This window comes from Ranitomeya imitator, chromosome 6, assembly GCF_032444005.1.
Source record: "Ranitomeya imitator isolate aRanImi1 chromosome 6, aRanImi1.pri, whole genome shotgun sequence".
Classification (NCBI taxonomy): domain Eukaryota; kingdom Metazoa; phylum Chordata; class Amphibia; order Anura; family Dendrobatidae; genus Ranitomeya; species Ranitomeya imitator.
Window position 1 is genome coordinate 339,096,374 of NC_091287.1, and position 17,978 is coordinate 339,114,351.

At 41.8% G+C, this 17,978-nt stretch overlaps 1 protein-coding gene across 2 annotated transcripts in view; it reads right to left on the reverse strand.

Annotated features, from left to right (window-relative positions):
• Positions 1 to 17,978, reverse strand: part of RIPOR2 (RHO family interacting cell polarization regulator 2) — a 270,446-nt gene that overhangs the window by 12,470 nt on the left and 239,998 nt on the right. For both annotated transcript variants that reach the window (XM_069730892.1, XM_069730893.1), the window contains 3 exons: positions 17,081 to 17,239; positions 9,759 to 9,952; positions 6,445 to 6,528 (listed from right to left, as the gene is read on the reverse strand). In XM_069730892.1, coding sequence (XP_069586993.1) covers positions 6,445 to 6,528; positions 9,759 to 9,952; positions 17,081 to 17,239 — 437 coding nt within the window. The remainder of the gene's footprint in view (positions 1 to 6,444; positions 6,529 to 9,758; positions 9,953 to 17,080; positions 17,240 to 17,978) is intronic.

The window sequence follows — 17,978 nt, forward strand, 5'->3', positions numbered from 1 at the left end:
CTAAATAGCTTTAAACACTTTTTTTCTTTTCAATCTGCTTTTTTGTGGGGTAGGTGGGGGGGGGGGGGTCCTATGCCTCAGTCTACCTTTTTCTTAAAATGACACATCCTTTTAAAATGCAGCAATTTTCACATCATTTATGTGTGATTTAGTTTTGTTCTCATAGCGATATACCTGTCCTGTTGAGGGCAGAGTAAAGTACTGCAGTGCGCAGGCGCTGGGCCTCTCTGACCTTTCCCGGCGCCTGCACACTGCAGTACTTTGCTCTGCTCTCAACAGGGCAGACAATGTACGCCTGTGCCGAAGCGTGAAGACAAGAAGAGGACGTCATCGTAAGAAGATAGGAGGCCCCAGACCGGACCGCCCCTGCGTGAGTATAATATAACCTGTTTTTCTTATCTTTCAGGTAACATCGGGGGCTTATCTACAGCATTACAGAATGATGTAGATAAGCTCCTGATGCCAGTGGCCGCAGCTTATAGGCCAAAAATGGGGTGACAGATTCTATCTAGAGAGCAATATTATAGAAGTTACAAGATGTGGGCCTGTGTTCTTAAAAATGCCAGGGCTGAATTTCAGTGTCCCAGTCCGGCCCTGATCATGTCCAATCCCTTGCTCAATGCAGGATTCACTAGACCATCCCAGACAGATGTCTGTCAGCCTCTGTTTGAAGAATTTCTGTTGAAGGAGCACTCATCACCTCTCGTGGCAGCCTGTTCCACTCATTGATCACCCTCACAGTCAAAAAGTTTTTTTATAATATCTAATCTGAATCTTCTCCCATTCAGTTTCATCCCATTGCTTCAAGTTTTTTTTTGTGAGCAAATACAAATAAGGGTGATCCCTTTACGGTGTGACAGCTCTTGAAATATTTGTAGACAGCTATTAAAGGGAACCTTTCAGCAGGATTGTGCACAGTAACCTACACGCAGTGTCAAGTCAGTGCCATTATACTGATCAAAATGATACCTTGGTTGATGAAATCCGTCTTGTGGTTGTTGTTTTTTAATCTTTATTTTCAATTTTGAGTTAATGATATGCTCGTGCCCCAGGGCGGCCTGTGGGGGGTCTTTATGTGGTGCTCTGATTAGGTATTCATAATGCAGACTGCTGACGGGTCAATGATCCCTCACTGACCTGCCCCCTAGTTTACATAATGAATACCTGTACTTACTGAATAAAAACGAAAAAAAAAAAAACGCTTCTGCAAGGCACCAGCCATGGCACCTGCACTGCAGCATAATCACATGTTTACTGTGTAGTTACAACATGTGGTTGAGCTTTTCTGGAGGAGTATAACAAGAAAAACAATTTTAAAATGGCGCCCGCAGCACTTGCGCAGTAGCAGCTATCAGTGTACATAGTTGAGATCAGATAGCTGCTATTGCGCATGCGCCGGCAGCGCCATCTTGCTAGAGAAGAAAAAAAATTCCTCCTCCAAGATGGCGCTGTCTGTGCCTGCGCAGTAGCAGTTTTCGGCGATCACAATCCTGCTGACAGGTTCACTTTAAGTCTCCTCTCAGTCTTCTCTTCAGCAAGCTAAACATTCCTAAATCCTCTAACCGTTCCTCACAGGACATGGTTTGCAGACTGGTCAACATTCTGGTTGCTTTTCTCTGAACATGCTCCAGTTTGTTCATATCTTTTTAAAATGTGGTGTCCAGAACGGGACACAGTATTCCAGAGGAGTACAGGTTGATATTTACTTCACGTGATCTAGACTGTATGCTTCTGATAATGCAACCCAGAATTGTGTTTGCCTTTTTTGCTGCTGCGTCACACTGTTGACTCATGTTCAGTCTGTGATCCCTTAGAATACCCAATACTCAAGTCTTTTTCACTGTTGCTTTGCCCTATTCCTCCCATTCTATATATGTTTTTTTCATTTTTCTTGGCCAGATGTAGGACTTTGCATTTCTACCTGTTTAAAACCATTCTGTTAGTTTCTGCCCACAGTTCCAGTTTGTTTAGATCTTTTTTACTCCTCTCTCACTCTTCTCTAGTGTTCTTCTATCTCTCTTAGCTTTGTGTCATCAGCAAATTTAATCAGTGTACCCTAAATTCCTTCATCCAAATCATTTATAAAGATGTTGAACAATACAGGGCAAAGGACAGAGCACTGTGGTACCCCACTTGAGACATTCTTCCAATGGATGTGCAGCCATTTATGACCATTCATTGGGTCTGATCACTAAGCCAGTTATTATGAATCCACTTATCAGTTGCCTTGTCCATTCCATACTTGGTCATTTTTTCAATAAGAATGGTATGAGATACTTTGTCAAATGCTTTGCTGAAGTCGAGATATACTATAGCTACTGCATTTCCCTGATCCACACAGTCATTGATTACATCATAGCAGGAAAATAAGTCACTAAAGTCTTTTCACTCCTATGGTCATGCTCTCATATGTATTTCTGTTTATTATACATTAAATATACTGTTCACACTGTACAATGAAAGATGAAACAAGGGTATTATAGATATAAGCCTAATATATTTTCTGCACTAGTATTAACATTTTGATGCTGATTCATCATTGATTTTGCACTTTTGTTAAGCTTTGTGCTCATTTTTGATTGCACCATATTCTTCTTTTCATTTGCTCCTTTTCTAAAGTAATTTTTTATGTGTTTGTCTATTATTTTTATTACTTTGCTAGTGTGGGCGGTATTCAGACTTTCCGGATGTTTTCGTCTGATTCATAATTTTTGACTTTTCAAAAAGTCACAACATTTTTGCATGCATGTACTGCTCCTTACCCGGGGAGTGATTTTATGTACACCTGAAATGAAATGTTTTTGCAAACATTTTGTGACATTTTAGAGGTGATAATTTGCACTAATAAGACACACACAGAATGTTAGAAACCAAAATATGGAACATTTGTGATATTGCTCAAAATTCATGACCCATGTGCGCCAGTTTGAGTGCCGTAAGTTAATGCAAAGGACAAAAATGAGAAATTGAAAAAAAATTGCAAATGATGAACTGGCACTTTGTTTCTGGCTAATGATGAGTGAGTATGCGCGATACTTGGGTTTTTCCGAGCATGCTCGGGTGGTTTCCGAGTATTTTGGGCATGCTCGGAGATTTCGTTTTTGTCGTCACAGCTGCATTATTTGCGGCTGCTAGACAGCCTGAATACATGAGGGGATTTTATTACCTTCAGCATACTGACACTTCATATTAACCTGCGTTTTAAAAACCATTAATATTAAACAAAAATTCACAAAAGCATTAAATCAATGAGTAGAGTATTTCTGTCTTGATTTATTTGCACAATTCTGACCAGTTGCTATAGAACCAGAAATATGCTATGAGTTTTTCAGTTTTTGCTAATGTAAAGAATTCTTATCCAGCCCATTTAGATATCCCAGAGGCTTAAAGACTTCACTTTCCCACGACCATAAGGCCAACTTTCTGCACAAAATGAGCTCAGTGGCGGTATTACCAGCAAACCAGGTTTTTCCCTCTGTATCGGTGTCATTGCTATGTTTAACAGTACACGTGGGAACTGCCCGAGGGGAAACAAATTACCTGAGCGGTGGCCAAAAATATGACAAAAGAAACAAAGCTATGTACATAACAACTGACAAGGGCATACACAGGGCTCAGAATCCACACATATATTACATCTACACTGCAAAGCATTCTGTTAAAAGATTAATTATTATTTACTGTTGCTGGTAATCTACTAGGGATCGATTTCAATAGACCCATTACTGCCAGGGGCACAATTATAAATTCAGGGCACTATACAAGGCACCGATTACTTAAGGGAACACTAGGACTCATTTACTAAAGCAGCCTTTATACGGTGCATGTAGACGAAACAGTCCTACACCTTATCTGAGCACGTTCACTCATCACTACTCTCTAGTCTTAGTTTACATGACCTATGAGTTGACTTATTTTGCGCCAGAAAATTGCCCTTAAATGTTGGCACGGGATGTTTCATCTTAAAGGGAAAGGATCGCTAGGTTTTCCCAATATAAACTAAGTCTACCACCTTTAATTCCACTTTAACAGAAGCCTAGTAAGCTATAAGCCACTCACCCCTCTGCATAGCCCCAAAAATACCTTTTATAGTCCCCCCATATGGCACAATCCGGTCTGATGAGTGTAACTAGTCTTGACCGTGTTGTATAGGGAGGATTATAAAACGTAATTTTGGGGCTATGCGGAGGAGTGGGCGGCTTATATACTGCTTAGTAGAATGCAGTAAAAGTTTGATTAAAGGTGGTGACTGTAGCTTATATTGAGATAACCTGGTGACAGGTTCCCTTTAAGCCTTGTGCCCTTCCAATGAAGCTGAAATAGTAAGATATCCTTGTCACACGATAGGCAGGTATCGTGCACACGTCGTGTTGATTAGAATGGGACATAAGCACAAGACCTGCTGATCGTGCACGCATCCAAACGCCACTGCAAGTGAGCAGGTCCAGATGTCGCCAGACAACACTTCAAGACAGATTTCTCGCATATTAAGCTTAGCAAATCTTCCCCATTGGGTGCCGCTTATTTCTGTAGGGGGCACTATTTTGTGGTATTAGTACTTTCAGGAGGATCGTTATAGCCCAAGTTTCTGAGGCACAGTATGTGGGGGCAATGGGTGGCACAGTATGCATGGTAGAAGAAGAATTAGGGCACCAGAAAGGAGGCGCTGCATTGAGGAGGTGGAGAGGATGAAAATGTGAGGAACTTAAAATGTCTAGACAGCAGAGACAAGTCATGGCTGAAAGCAGCATTAACGATGGACTGTGCTGAGTAGAGACAAGGAAAAAATCATCTACAGTCACGGAAGATGTCTCTAGTCAAATCACAAGAAGTAATAGTGAATTTTGCCAGTTACAGCGCCTGGTAATGGGTTCTGTAGGGGTGAATTTAATACTCTCCATCCAGTGACCGTACTACTGAGCCGTAAGTATCTAGGCCCAACATGTATTATATTTCTTCAGCGTGAGGTTTGACTGCAGTACATTTACATTAGAGCTTGTGTCTCTGATATTAAAGGGTGTGTCACATGGAGGTATTAAACATGGTTTTTGGCACAGATTCCATACCAAAATTGCAACTTGCTTCCCTTCATCTGAATGAGAAAATGCCCTAAATACACATTGCATTTTTTTTTGCCCTTGTTTTTTAATGCTCGTTAGAAAAAGCATCATGACAATTCTCCGGGCCATTTTCTGTGCACAAATTGGAATAAAATGGGCATTTTTGCAGCAGAAACATGCCAAAAACACACTCTATTGCTACACCTCATATTACAGTGACATGTAAAAGTTTGTGCACTCTGGTCAAAATTATTGTTATTGTGAACAGTTAAGCAAGTTGAAGATGAAATGATCTCTAAATGATGTCAAGATATACTACATTTCTAATTGGAGGTATTTACTATTATTATTATCATTTCTACACCTACTACATATTGGGATAGGATCTTGGAGAAGGGAATGCCCCTTCAAAAATGAAACACCTAACACCTAATATGGGAATACCCACAGCAATCAGATTGAAAAATATGAAAACTTCTTTAAACCACCAGACTAGTTAAAGCAAACCTATTGTCAGGATTTTAAACTACAGGCATTGTTAGGTTGGTGCATTTAAACTGATTAAAATGATACATGGGGTGAAAAAAACCGTCTTGTGGTTCTTGTGTAATCAGTGTTTGCAGCTAATAATATGCCCGTGCTCCAGGGTGGGACTGTAGGCAGAGTCTTCCTGCTCTAAGACAGAGAAACCAAAGAAAGGCCTGCTACAGGCCGCCCCGAAGACAAACAGTCTGTCTCTATGATGAGGAAAATGTTTGTGCTTCGAGCGGCCTTTGGGCATCTTTCTGGCTTAGAGCAGGAAGATAAGACTCTGCCCATAGTCTCGCCCCAGAACATGGGCATCTCATTAACTGAAAACTTCTAACGCTGATTACACAAGAACCACAAGACGGATTTCTTCACCCTAGGTATCATTTTAATCAGTATCATTTTAATCAGTGTATCAACATCAACATGACAATGCCTGTAGTTTACTTAGCAAAATCCTGCTGACAGATTTGCTTTAAATCCTTGGCTATATACACATAAAATGGAAAAAAAACAACAACTAGAAAGCAATGTTTTAATATGTACATGTTCATAAAAGGGTTATATTTTAAAACAGAGGATAAAACATCAAATCCGAGTACACCAAAAGAAAGGGGTATAATTACTAAAACCAATACCACTAATAAAAAAACAGTCTATTCTGCCTCAAGGTCATCATGTGCTTCCATTAACACCAGTAATTTACAGCATTAGCAGTACACAGCATACACAGATAATACATAGCTTAGACACAGAACTATTTGCAAAACCGGTCAGTCTGTCTTGCTGCTCTGGGGGAAAGTAAGACGTTTGACATGAGTGGTTATAATAGCCTGTTATCATCACTAACACTCACCTGAAGGCATCTAAGAGCCAGGCACGCAGCTTTCTGGAGGTGAACGTTAGGCTGAGTCAGTGCCTCACAGTAGTACGTCAGGGCCTGAAATAGTGCACAACCAAAACCAATTATAATCAGTAATTAGAAAATTACACCTTCGTTGACATTATTCAAGTTTCATTACTCAAGTGTAATCAGCAATTGCTTCCATCTGTTACAGGAACTGGTTACTGTTAGATTTGTACAGCCTGAACCTGGACCAGCAAGTCAATGCACTGCCGGGTTTTATGACATTAAACAGGTCGCTATATTAACGGTTTGTTCTACCTTTATGGCGGCATCCAGTGCATGCGCAGTGTACAGATAGGGTCACTGCCATGGCACCTTACATCACTGCACCTGGTGTTGTGCCACCTGACTTCTCCCCTAGTTTCCTTATAACACGCGCTGTAAGTGAATTTCTTTTTAGAAATATGGCCATAATGGAGTTTTGACATAGAACAACGAACCATTGCAGTAGAACACAATACTGCTTGTTTGGGATATGGGCACTGCTTCTTATTCTGGATGATGATGGAAGGAGATGTTCATTAAAGGGAATCTGTCACCTAATTTTGCCCCTATAAACTGCGTCCACCGCCATCAGGGGCTTATCTACAGCATTCTGGAATGCTGTAGATAAGCCCCCCGATGTAACCTGAAAGATGAGAAAAAGAGGTTAGATTATACTCACCCAGGGGCGGTCCGGGTCCGGCGCCTCCCATCTTCATGCGATGTCGTCCTCTTCCTTGCTGCTGTTGTGGTTCCTGCGCAGGCGTAATTCTCTGCCCTGTTGAGAGCAGAACAAAGTACTGCAGTGCGCAGGTGCCGGGAAAGGTCAGAGAGGCCCAGCGCCTGCACACTGCAGTACTTTACACTGCCCTCAACAGGGCAGAGAATTACGCCTGTGCAGGAACCGCAACAGAAGCAAGGAGGATGATGACATCGTATGAAGATGGGAGGCGCCCTGGTCCCAGACCTGCGATTCCCATCGGACCGGACGCACCGGGACCGCCCCTGGGTGAGTATAATTTAACTTGTTTTTCTTATCTTTCAGGATACATCGGGGGGCTTATCTACACCATTACAGAATGCTGTAGATAAGTAGATAAGCCCCTGATGGCGGTGGCCCCAGTTTATAGCGGCAAAATTAGGTGACAGATTCCCTTTAAAGGGATTGTCTGCAAACAGAAGTATGTGATTTATCTGAAGTGCCACCACAGGGTAAATTAGGCATTACACAGAATTAAGTATAATAGTTTGTGTAGTACATAACAGGACCGGTCCTCCAGAATGACAGTATCTCTTTGTAGCCATTCTCTAGCAGGCCAAGACAAATATCCTGGAAATAAGACCCATTGAAAATGCAGAATAGGGTATATGAAATTGGGTTTTCTAAACTAACCACTTTAAATAATTAGAAAACCAAACTATAGTAACGGTATCGCACATCAGTCTGTGTATCTAAAAGAATCCACAACTCGCCGTACTTTGGGGTGAAGGGGTTAAAGGCGAGTCCTCAATGCTTCGAAATTGTTGTTACGTTCCAAAATAAAAGTGTTACCAAGCAGCTCCTACATTAGATGAGAAATACCTGTATATACCAAAATGTTAAGTGGTATTGGGGAAAATATTTAATTTTAACTAAATTTCTATTCACACCAGTGGGTTTGGAGTGGATAATTTTCACCTCAGCTACACACCTCCAGTAGTTACAACTACTAAAGTAACGACATAGTTTCGATTTTCCTGCTATTTGATGTAGAAGTACACATATCACAGAAAAAAAATACAAACGCACTCATCAACAAGAAGCAGAAATGTGGCACTCTGATCATCCAGCCCGGACCTAGGTTTCACCTACTCAGGTTTCTTCTGGGGCAGACATACTATAAAAGGTGTATGGCGGAGGTAAAAACTAGCCACTCCAGACCTTAGAATGAAGAACCTACATACCAGTGGAAAACGAACAACACCAGCAACCCTAGTAAAAATTCTCCTGGTCAATAGAGGTGATAAGCCATCTGTGTTTTTATTAACACCACTCAACATTTTGGGAATATATGTATTTCTCATCTAGTATAGTCTTATACGGACATCTTTTGTTTTGGCACTTTAAAGAGGTTGTCTGTGACTTTTATATTGATGGCTGCAATCGAGCACTACCGGTCGCTGCCGGTTCTAGGTGTCTCACGCCCGCTGATCAGATATTGATGACCTATCCTAGGGATATGAAAAAGATACTTGGAACTAATTAAATACGTTCAACAGGAATATTTGAGTAAATATGGAATATCCAGAAAAAATCAGGCATTTTGGTCAGCCAGACCTTCATCGGTAAGAAACTGCAAACTACAGCACTGAAGGAGAGTCTGCGGTATGCACCGCTTAGAAAATTAAGTGCTGCGCCACTAACGGATCAGGATCCCAGAAGTGTGTGTGTTTCCTCACTGCCCTAAAGCTAGGCCATCAATGTAAAAGTCAGCCCCCTTAAATAACCGTATTTTTATATTAAAATACCTGTTCAGCTTCATAAACTTGACAGCTAGGCACATAACTAAAAAACTTACTGGGAGAATGGTGTACTGCACCCCCTACCAGGTCACTAAATAACAATTAATATTGCAACTTAGGCCTGCTCTGCTGGTATACACTACAGTAGGGGTTATTGATGATTGGGTCCTTGCTCCTTCCTCCCTACAATCAATTGTTAGATATTAGAAACGGGAAAAAATGATCTGCAAAAACGTTCTGAACATTTTGGTGTTTTTCTTAATGTATTTTTATGTTTTTTTTCTTCATTCATAATAATAGGCATATACAAAAACACATTATAAAACATCTATTTGAGCTTTTGAATTGGTAAAATAGTGGTTATGGATCAGAAAAAAATGCAGAATTTCATTTTCTTTTTGTCTTTTAGTAGATGCGGTATGGCAGTATAACACACTTACACAACGCAAATTATTAAGCAGGTTATATGTTGCTTAATGTGTTTTTTTCCATTAGGATTTCGCATTCCTTCATTTTTGTGCTTTTTCAGTTTAAAATTAGGACTTAAACCAGAGTCAAACTTAAATTAGGACTTAAACTAAAGTCAAACCTTTGCTTTTTTCCTAATTTTTCAGATTTGTCTACAAATAAAAGCAAAAGAAATCTGCACTTTGTGAACAAGACATAAATGAAAATGATAAATGTTAAAATTCATCTCAACCATCTAATTAGTTTGTCGCAAACTAATGTTGAAATCTTTTCCTGCAGCTTCCAGTATCTCTTCAGAAATCACAGCCTACCTTATCTCTGAACTCCTTGGATTTGGATGCGGCTGAGGAAAGCAGGTCCAGTGCTTGACTGACATCACTGCCATTTTCAGACAGCAGCAGATTTAAGGAAGTATGGATTTCCGGGGAATGAGGCACAATGCACGTCTCCAGAGCTGCCATTTTACCAGTATCCATCGAGGTCTCCAGCAATGGTTCTAATGAGGCTGGCACGATAAAAATAATGGAGAAGATGATTGTAAATAATGATCTCAGAACAGCAATATTTTTTTTTTTTTTTTTATAAATCTGTTTATTGAAGTTTTCAACATAGTATAAAACATACAAAACAATAATCTTAATTACAACCATATTTCCTTTCCCATAGCCCCCCCCTTTAAATTTCTATGTGCACATCTTTTACATCAAAATTATGGAATTGGTGATCGACCACCAATCCGTTGCAACAGATACCATTGTGTGTTTTCAAATTGAGTACGGAGTTTCTCTCTAGTTTCGGAAGGAAGTGAAGGAATAAAAAGAGACCATGTATTCAGGAACTTACTCGATAACCTCTCTTTGTTCGACTGAGCCTCCAACCATTCCATTTTAAACAAAAAGTTGATTTTTGTATATATAAGAGAAAGCGGTGGGGCCACTGAATTCAGCCAATGCTGTAATATGCTTTTTCTAGTGGCCGAGGCCCAGATCACTAAGGTTGCCTTAATGTGTTTAGGCCAATTTTGATTTGCATCGTCTATAATGTTAAAGATGGCCCATTGTGGCGTGAGTGTAAAGCTGATCCCGCACAGCCTCTGCAGCTCAGAATGCACCTCGGCCCATAGATCTCGAATCTTTGAGCAACCCCACAGATGATGAAAAATGTCGGTGTTACGCGATTTGCATTTTGAGCACAAGTACACATTTGAGGGAGTCATTCTGGCTTGTAAGTATGGAGTGATATAGGCTCTATGTAAAATCAGAAGAGCCATGTCGGTATAGCTGCTGTATGTAACAAATTTTCTTTGTATCATAGTTGCTTCAAGAAGATCTCCTGTTTGGCAACTTGTGAGATCTCCAGACCATTTTGCGGCCCCTGTAGTCTGACCATCCCACGACCATTTCCTTCTTATTACTGAGTAAATAGAGCTTATTGACGACGGTTGTGACCTCGTATTTCTAATAAATCCATCCAGGCTAGTCTTTCCTTCCTCCACCCCCCCTATAGGAAGACATTTTTGAACCAGACTGCGCGCTTGAAGAAACAGAAAAGGTTTGTTACCAAACAGTGGATAACGGAGCGAGGCTGATTCAAAAGAAGATATAGAAAAATTAAGATCTAGCATATCTATTGCCTGTCTGCATCCCTGATTCGCCAACTGAGTATAAAATGGCGGAGCCTTACCCCCTAAAAAGCCTGGGTTCCCAAGGAAGGGCTGAAAAGGGGAAATCCCAGCACTCAACCCGCACAGTCTCCTACATCGTCTCCAAGTTAACACTGTCTGCCAGAGTGTTGGGTATTCTTGTATTACCGCCGTGACCTCCTCCCCTCTCAAATGTAGCAGTGCCGCCAGTGAGATATGTGGGCACATCTGTTGTTCTAAACTCACATTAGCAAAATGAGAGATACCCCTTATCCAATCAATGGCAAATCTAAAATTAGCAGCTAGGTTGTACCTGCCTATATCCGGGAAATTTACTCCTCCGTCTTTCTTGGTCGCTTGCAGTTTAGCAAGGCCAATACGCGTCCTGCCTCCCATACCCCAAATAAATTTTCGAAACCTAGAGTTAAGTAATCTAAGATCCGTCCTAGACAGCAAAAGGGGCAGGGTCTGAAAGGCATAAAGAAGTTTAGGGAAGATTATCATTTTTATCAAGTGGCACCTGCCTGTGAATGATAATGTGAAGTGTTTCCAAGAGTGTAGGAGACTAGTTATTGAAGCTATCAGTGGTTTATAATTAGCTGTGTATAAATTAGATATATCTGCTGTCAGCCATATCCCCAAGTATTTTATTGACCCTTGACTCCAGTGAAATGGGAACATTGGATCATGTAACCTTCCCGTTCTGAAAATTGCCAGGGCCTCTGATTTGCTATAATTAACTTTAAAGCCCGAGCACGAGCCAAAATCACTTAAGATTCTCATAATGGCCGGAATTGCTTGGGCTGGGTTGGCGATAAATAAAAGGATGTCGTCTGCAAATGCTGAGAGTTTAACAAAGTTTGTTCCCACCCTAACCCCCTCGAACTCCACTTCGTTCTGTAATGTTTTCAATAACGGGTCTAATGCCAAATTAAATAGCAGGGGGGACAGGGGACATCCCTGGCGAGTTCCCCGCTGAATTTCGAATGGATTAGATAGAATATTATTCACTGACAGCCTGGATGTCGGATTCTTGTAGATTATTTTTATAGCCTCACAGAACCAGGGACCAAAATTACGGAATGCTGGCAGGTCATGCAGATAGTACCATGCCACTCTATCAAAAGCCTTGCCAGCATCTAGGCTGACCACGATTGATTTCGTGTGCTTTTGTGCTCTACAATAGGATATGGCTCCCAAGGCTGTTCTAATATTGTAAGTGATAGATTTCCCGTGAACAAATCCGGTTTGTTGTGGTGAAATTAGGTTAGGGATAATTCTTTGGAGTCTGTCGGCCAAAATTTTTGTGAAAATTTTAAAGTCGGAGTTAAGTAAGGATATTGGCCTGTGTCCATCCACCCGCATATGATCTTTACCCGGCTTTGGGAGGACTATGACTACCGCCTCATTAAAGCGATCTGGGAGATGCCCCCCTTTAACCATTTCATTATACATATTACAGAGGTGGGGTGCCAGACTAGGTCCTAAAATCTTATAATGTTCATTGCTAAACCCGTCTGGGCCCGGGGCCTTGGAGATTTTGAGCCCGTTAATGACCTGTAAAATTTCAGAAGCGGATATAGGGGCATTAATTGTCTCTCTCTCTTCTTCGGTTATTGTTGGTGCTAAATGACTTTTGAGAAATTTCTCGTTCTCTGTTCCCCTCTTAGGTTCCAATTTGTATAGTTCACTGAAAAAGAGTCTGAATTCTTCTACTATTTCTGCGTCATTAGATATTTGGTGTCCATTACGGTGTTGTATTTTGTGAATCTTTGCTCTTTTCCTATAGGGTTTTGTAAGTGAGGCCAGAACCCTACCCGGCTTATTGCCCCATTTGTAAAATTTGTGTTTCTGGTAATCCAGATTTAATAAGGCCCTTTCGTGTGCCAATAGCTCCGCGTTCTCTCTAGCCTCTAAAAACTTTTTCTTAGTCAGAGGGTTATTATTTGTTTTAAATGTCTTGTAGGCCTGTGTCAACGAATTTTGTGTGTCTATGGTTCTTTTCATCAAATCTTTCTTTTTATGACTGACGTAAGAGATAATTTGACCTCTTATTACTGCTTTTGACGCCAGCCAGAACAAGTGTGAGTCGTTCACATGAACTTGATTGTCCTGTTTATACGTTTCCCACGCCATTTGTAGGTGTTTCTTAAAGTCATCTGATTGATAGAGGTAGGATGGAAAACGCCATCCCCTCTCCTGATGTATTGGAGATACCAGTCTGGTTTTAAATGTCACTGGAGCATGATCTGAGATATGAATGTTGAGTATGTCTGTCTGCGTTAGTGTGGGGAGCAACGAGGAGTGCAGGAGCCAGCAGTCTATCCTGGCATGAGAATCATGTACGTGAGAGTAGTGGGAGTAATCCCTTTCAAGAGGGTGTTGTAGTCTCCAAATATCCACTAGGTCTAGATGTTTTGAAAGTGAATGAATGCTGTTTCCTTGTGTTAATCTATGAGTGGTTGTTGAACCGGATCTGTCCATGGAGGCATCAGCCACCTCGTTGAAGTCGCCACCCATAATCACCCTAGAAGTGTCCCATCCCGCCATACCTTCTAATATTTTGACTGGAAACTGTGCGTCCGGTGTATTGGGAGCGTAAACATTGACCAGGCTATATTTTATCCCCTCAATTACAATCGTGGCCAATAGAAATCTGCCCTGCGGGTCCTCTAAGGTGTCTATGACTTCATACTTGAGGCCATTGTAGATTAATATGGCCACCCCTCGTTGTTTCTTGGAGTAAGATGCCTCTGCGCAAAGTGTATATTTCCTGCTAAGTAAAGAAGGGTGGTTATTTTTTATCCAGTGTGTTTCCTGCAGGAAGATAATATGGAAATTTTGTTTATGTAGGAAGTTTAAAACTTTTTTCCTCTTAATTGGGGAATTCAGCCCATTAACATTCCATGAGCACCATTGTAAAGAATGAATTGTGGTATCTTTAACATTAACTTGGTTTGTCATCAACCCACACCAGTTCGATTATACATTTGACCAGTATGTAAATGCTCTAATTGAGGTCTCCACTCATCCCAGCGAGAGACCTCGCCACATAGGAACAGATTGGATGCGCACACAGTTATCCCTCCCCCCTCCCCAATCCCAACCCCCAAAACTTTTATAACTAACAGAAATTTTAACTGTAAAATGAACATCCTACAGAATGAAAACGTGCCACTCAATGGGCAGAGGGTCAACATTATATACTCAACATCGCCGACAATGAAAGAATCCTGGTAGAACTCCTCGTTCAAGTAGGGCTAGAGTTGGCAGATGGGTGAGTCTCCCCACGAAGAAACTCCAGAGCCCTATTTGGGTCACCGAACGCCCAGTTCTTCCCCGCAGAGGTGAATCGTAGAATTGAAGGATATTGCAAGCTGAACCGAATGTTGTTTTCCACCAGAATTCTGCAGGCTGGGTTAAAGGCTTTGCGTTTTGCTGCCACGGTAGCCGAGTAATCCTGGAACAAGAGTAGCTTATGATTGTCATATAACAGGGATCTTTGTTTCCTGTAAGCCAATAGGATACGTGTCTTGTCTTGAAAGTCAAGGACTTTGAATATGATTGGTCTTGGTTTGCCTCCGTCTCCGTCTCTAAAAGGTCCCAACCTGTGGGCTCTCTCCACGGTCAATGCACCTGATGGAAGTGATATGCCAAGAGATTTCGGGAGCCATTCTGAAGTTAGTTTAATCAATTCTGATGAGGGGACGGATTCGGGTATGCCTATGAGCCTCAAATTATTGCGGCGGGATCTGTTCTCAAGATCATCCACCTTGTCTAGGAGGTCTGAAATGTCTTTTTCTTTATTAGTCAGATTGTCCTTGAGAGCCTTGGTGGAGTCCTCCAGATCTGAGATTCTCTGTTCTGCTTCTGCCAAACGCCTTCCCTGGGCGTTGACTTGTGACAGAATTGAGTCTAAGGAGGATTGAAAGGCCGCCAAAGTTGTCAATTACGGGCGTTAACCGATTCAAAATGGCCTCTGTTATGGATTGTGTGTTCTCATTATTGGTCTCCGACGCCTGTGGGGTCGGAGATGCGCCAGCCTGACTGCGCGTGGAATTTCTGCCAGTTTTGACATTTTTGCCCATAAATTTATCCATATTGAGATGAGATGAGGGTCTGTTATATTATGTAAAGGAGTCAGCGATGTCGCGATAAATGTCACTCACATGTAGCAGCTAAATTGGAAGATATGTCAGTCAGTGCTGCTTTCTATCCCCTCCCCCCATCCAGCTTCTTATAAGTCCTATGTGCGACCTCTTTTGTCTCAGGCAGTTGCAGTCTTATAGCCTGTATATAGACACAGTCAGCGGTAGTGCTTTGAGAGGGGCTGCGCTTTCAGGGTGGCTTAGGAATGATGTGCTGGCGTCTGGCCCTCTAAGCTGCGGCGCTATAGCGCTACTGTCCCAGGGCCCGACACGTGTGCCTGCAAGATGGCGCCAGATGACTCCGCTTCCTGCCTTCCCTTCTCCTGCTCCCCTCTTACCGCTGAGCCAGCCGGGGTATTCGCTCAGACTCGTCGGCGCTGCTCGCCGATGTGCTGCTCGCCGGTGTGCACCTGACCGGTGATCTGAGAGGGAGTTCGGCGAGTGTGGCGCCGGCTGGATTTCCCGCTGCAGGGGTGCCTCCGTGTGCCGCTGTAACTTCGGCGCTGCTTGCGCCCTGTGACTCCGGGGCCGCCGGAAAGCTGGGTCGATGTCTCCGACCCTTGTCCGGTCCTTATCCTGGCGCTGGGCTTAGCCAAAACCTGTGTTTTCACCTCCTGGGAAGCCCGCGATCCAGGAGCTTAGCTAAAATGCGGCCATCTCGAAGCTCCGCCTCCCGGAAGCCCCAGCAATATGTTTTATACTTGGCGGTATCACATGCGATCTCTCTTTCTCAGTGTAACTACTATAAACTTTGGAATTTTTATTTACACATGTAGATATTATAATCTGCAGGAAAAACATTGTTAATTATTTTTTTCTTGAAGTTATAAGCCTTAAACTGATTAAAATATGACATAATTAGCAGTTATCAAAAAAAGGAAACCCACCAGGTTGAACTTGAAGTCTGATCTGTGGGCAGCATATAGTCTAGCTGGATGGGCTGGGAAAATTGATAAATAGATTGAATGATTGCCAGGTAGGACTGGGTTAAATTCTAGCACTGCAGATGCATCTGGCTAGTTTTGACTAAGAACCAGGAAATGGGTTCATCTGTGTCAGCCTGCAGGGCAATGCTTAGCAGAGTGGAGTGGGGTGAAGCTGGTGAGTGTCCAGTCAAAATGTGAGCTGTAGCCGGGAAGAGACATGCCAGAGTCTCTCTCTGAATGGAGACTGCACGGGTCAGCTAGGAAAGCTGAGCAGTCTGTGTGTTGGAGCTGCAGAGTAACATGCGGATGCGCAGAATGTTCAGTGTGAACTGTGCATGAAGTTGAATACTTCTGTTTGACACTGTGAGCTGCTGTAGCTCAGGCTGAAGGTGATATCGAGACTGGTAGAACAGTACCACTTCGGTGTACAACGTGTGATACTGAAGAAAAGACTGCAATTTTGTTCAGGTGAGCCTGCACTGACATACTGTGTATGTGCCTGCTGAATGTACGGTTTATTTGCCGTTATACCAGGAGAATCTATATATATATATATATATATATATATATATATATATATATATAACAGCTTGGACCAAACCTTATTCTCTGTGTGAACACTACCTAATGCCTACCTGAGAGCGCAAATTCCTACAAGGTTCATAGAGAAAGGGTCAATGTAAATTGTCCCTGCATGACACAAACAATACACTGGTATCAATGAGAACCATGTCATGTTTTGGGGTCACTGCTGGGTAACTGGACACTTCCCAAGTTGACCTGCCAGACTACAACTACTTGTTGGTAGTCCCAGATTATTTTTCAGGGGACCCTTCTAATAAAAAGGGATTTAGGAATGCGGACAACACCTTTGGTATGTTAAAACATGTAATATGAAATAAGAATAAATACAGTACCTTCCTTAGCAAGGTGTGTCAGATAGCTTCTGAGGTCTGTAATATTATGGCTACTGAAAAAATCATAATACTGAAAAACTGTGATTGTTTCTCCAGATAAATTAGATGACAACATATTTTCTGTTTTATCAAGAATATGAGCAACCAGCGTTCTGTAAACTAAACAGAGAGAAAAAAAAAAAAATAGTATTAGTAATAAACATACATAATATATACATAAAACCTGAACAAAACTCGCCTGGGCACCTCAAGTTATGGGTAATAGAGCAAGTGTCTGAACACTCGCGGCCAATGTCCTGCTCAGTCCTTATCTATATTGAGGTCAGATGATACAAGGTGAGGTTTTAATATTAAAGGACCGTCCTGATTGTTGCGGTGGAATGGCTTTTACCCTTTTTTAATCAAAATAGTGTTAACTAAGCACCTTATGTTATTTACAATTGTTAGGTACAATTATTATTTCCTTACTACAGGGTATATGCTCATTTTTTGTTTTTTGGTAGGGGGCTCTTTTCTGTGAATTGGCCACAGTATGAATGTGTTCTTTCCCATTGCACGTATACCAACATATGCTTCGGCTCATTTATTTGGTTTTCCCAACCTGCTTTTGTTTCAAACTGGTCCCGCTCTTTTTGATCATGATCATTAACTACATGGACAGACATTATGGAAGTACTGAAGCAAACTCTCATTGTCGCCATTGTTGCTTTAATTATTGTATTATCTTTAACTTTGTTACTTATGACTACTGTGTACGAACTGTTGAATTGTAAAGCGCAGTGGAATATGTTGGCGCTCTATAAATAAAGATTATTATTAGGCCCGTGTCACACTTGCCACTGCAATGCAAGAAACTTGCGTAAGTCTCTCGCCTCAATACCCAGCACTGCCGCCGGCA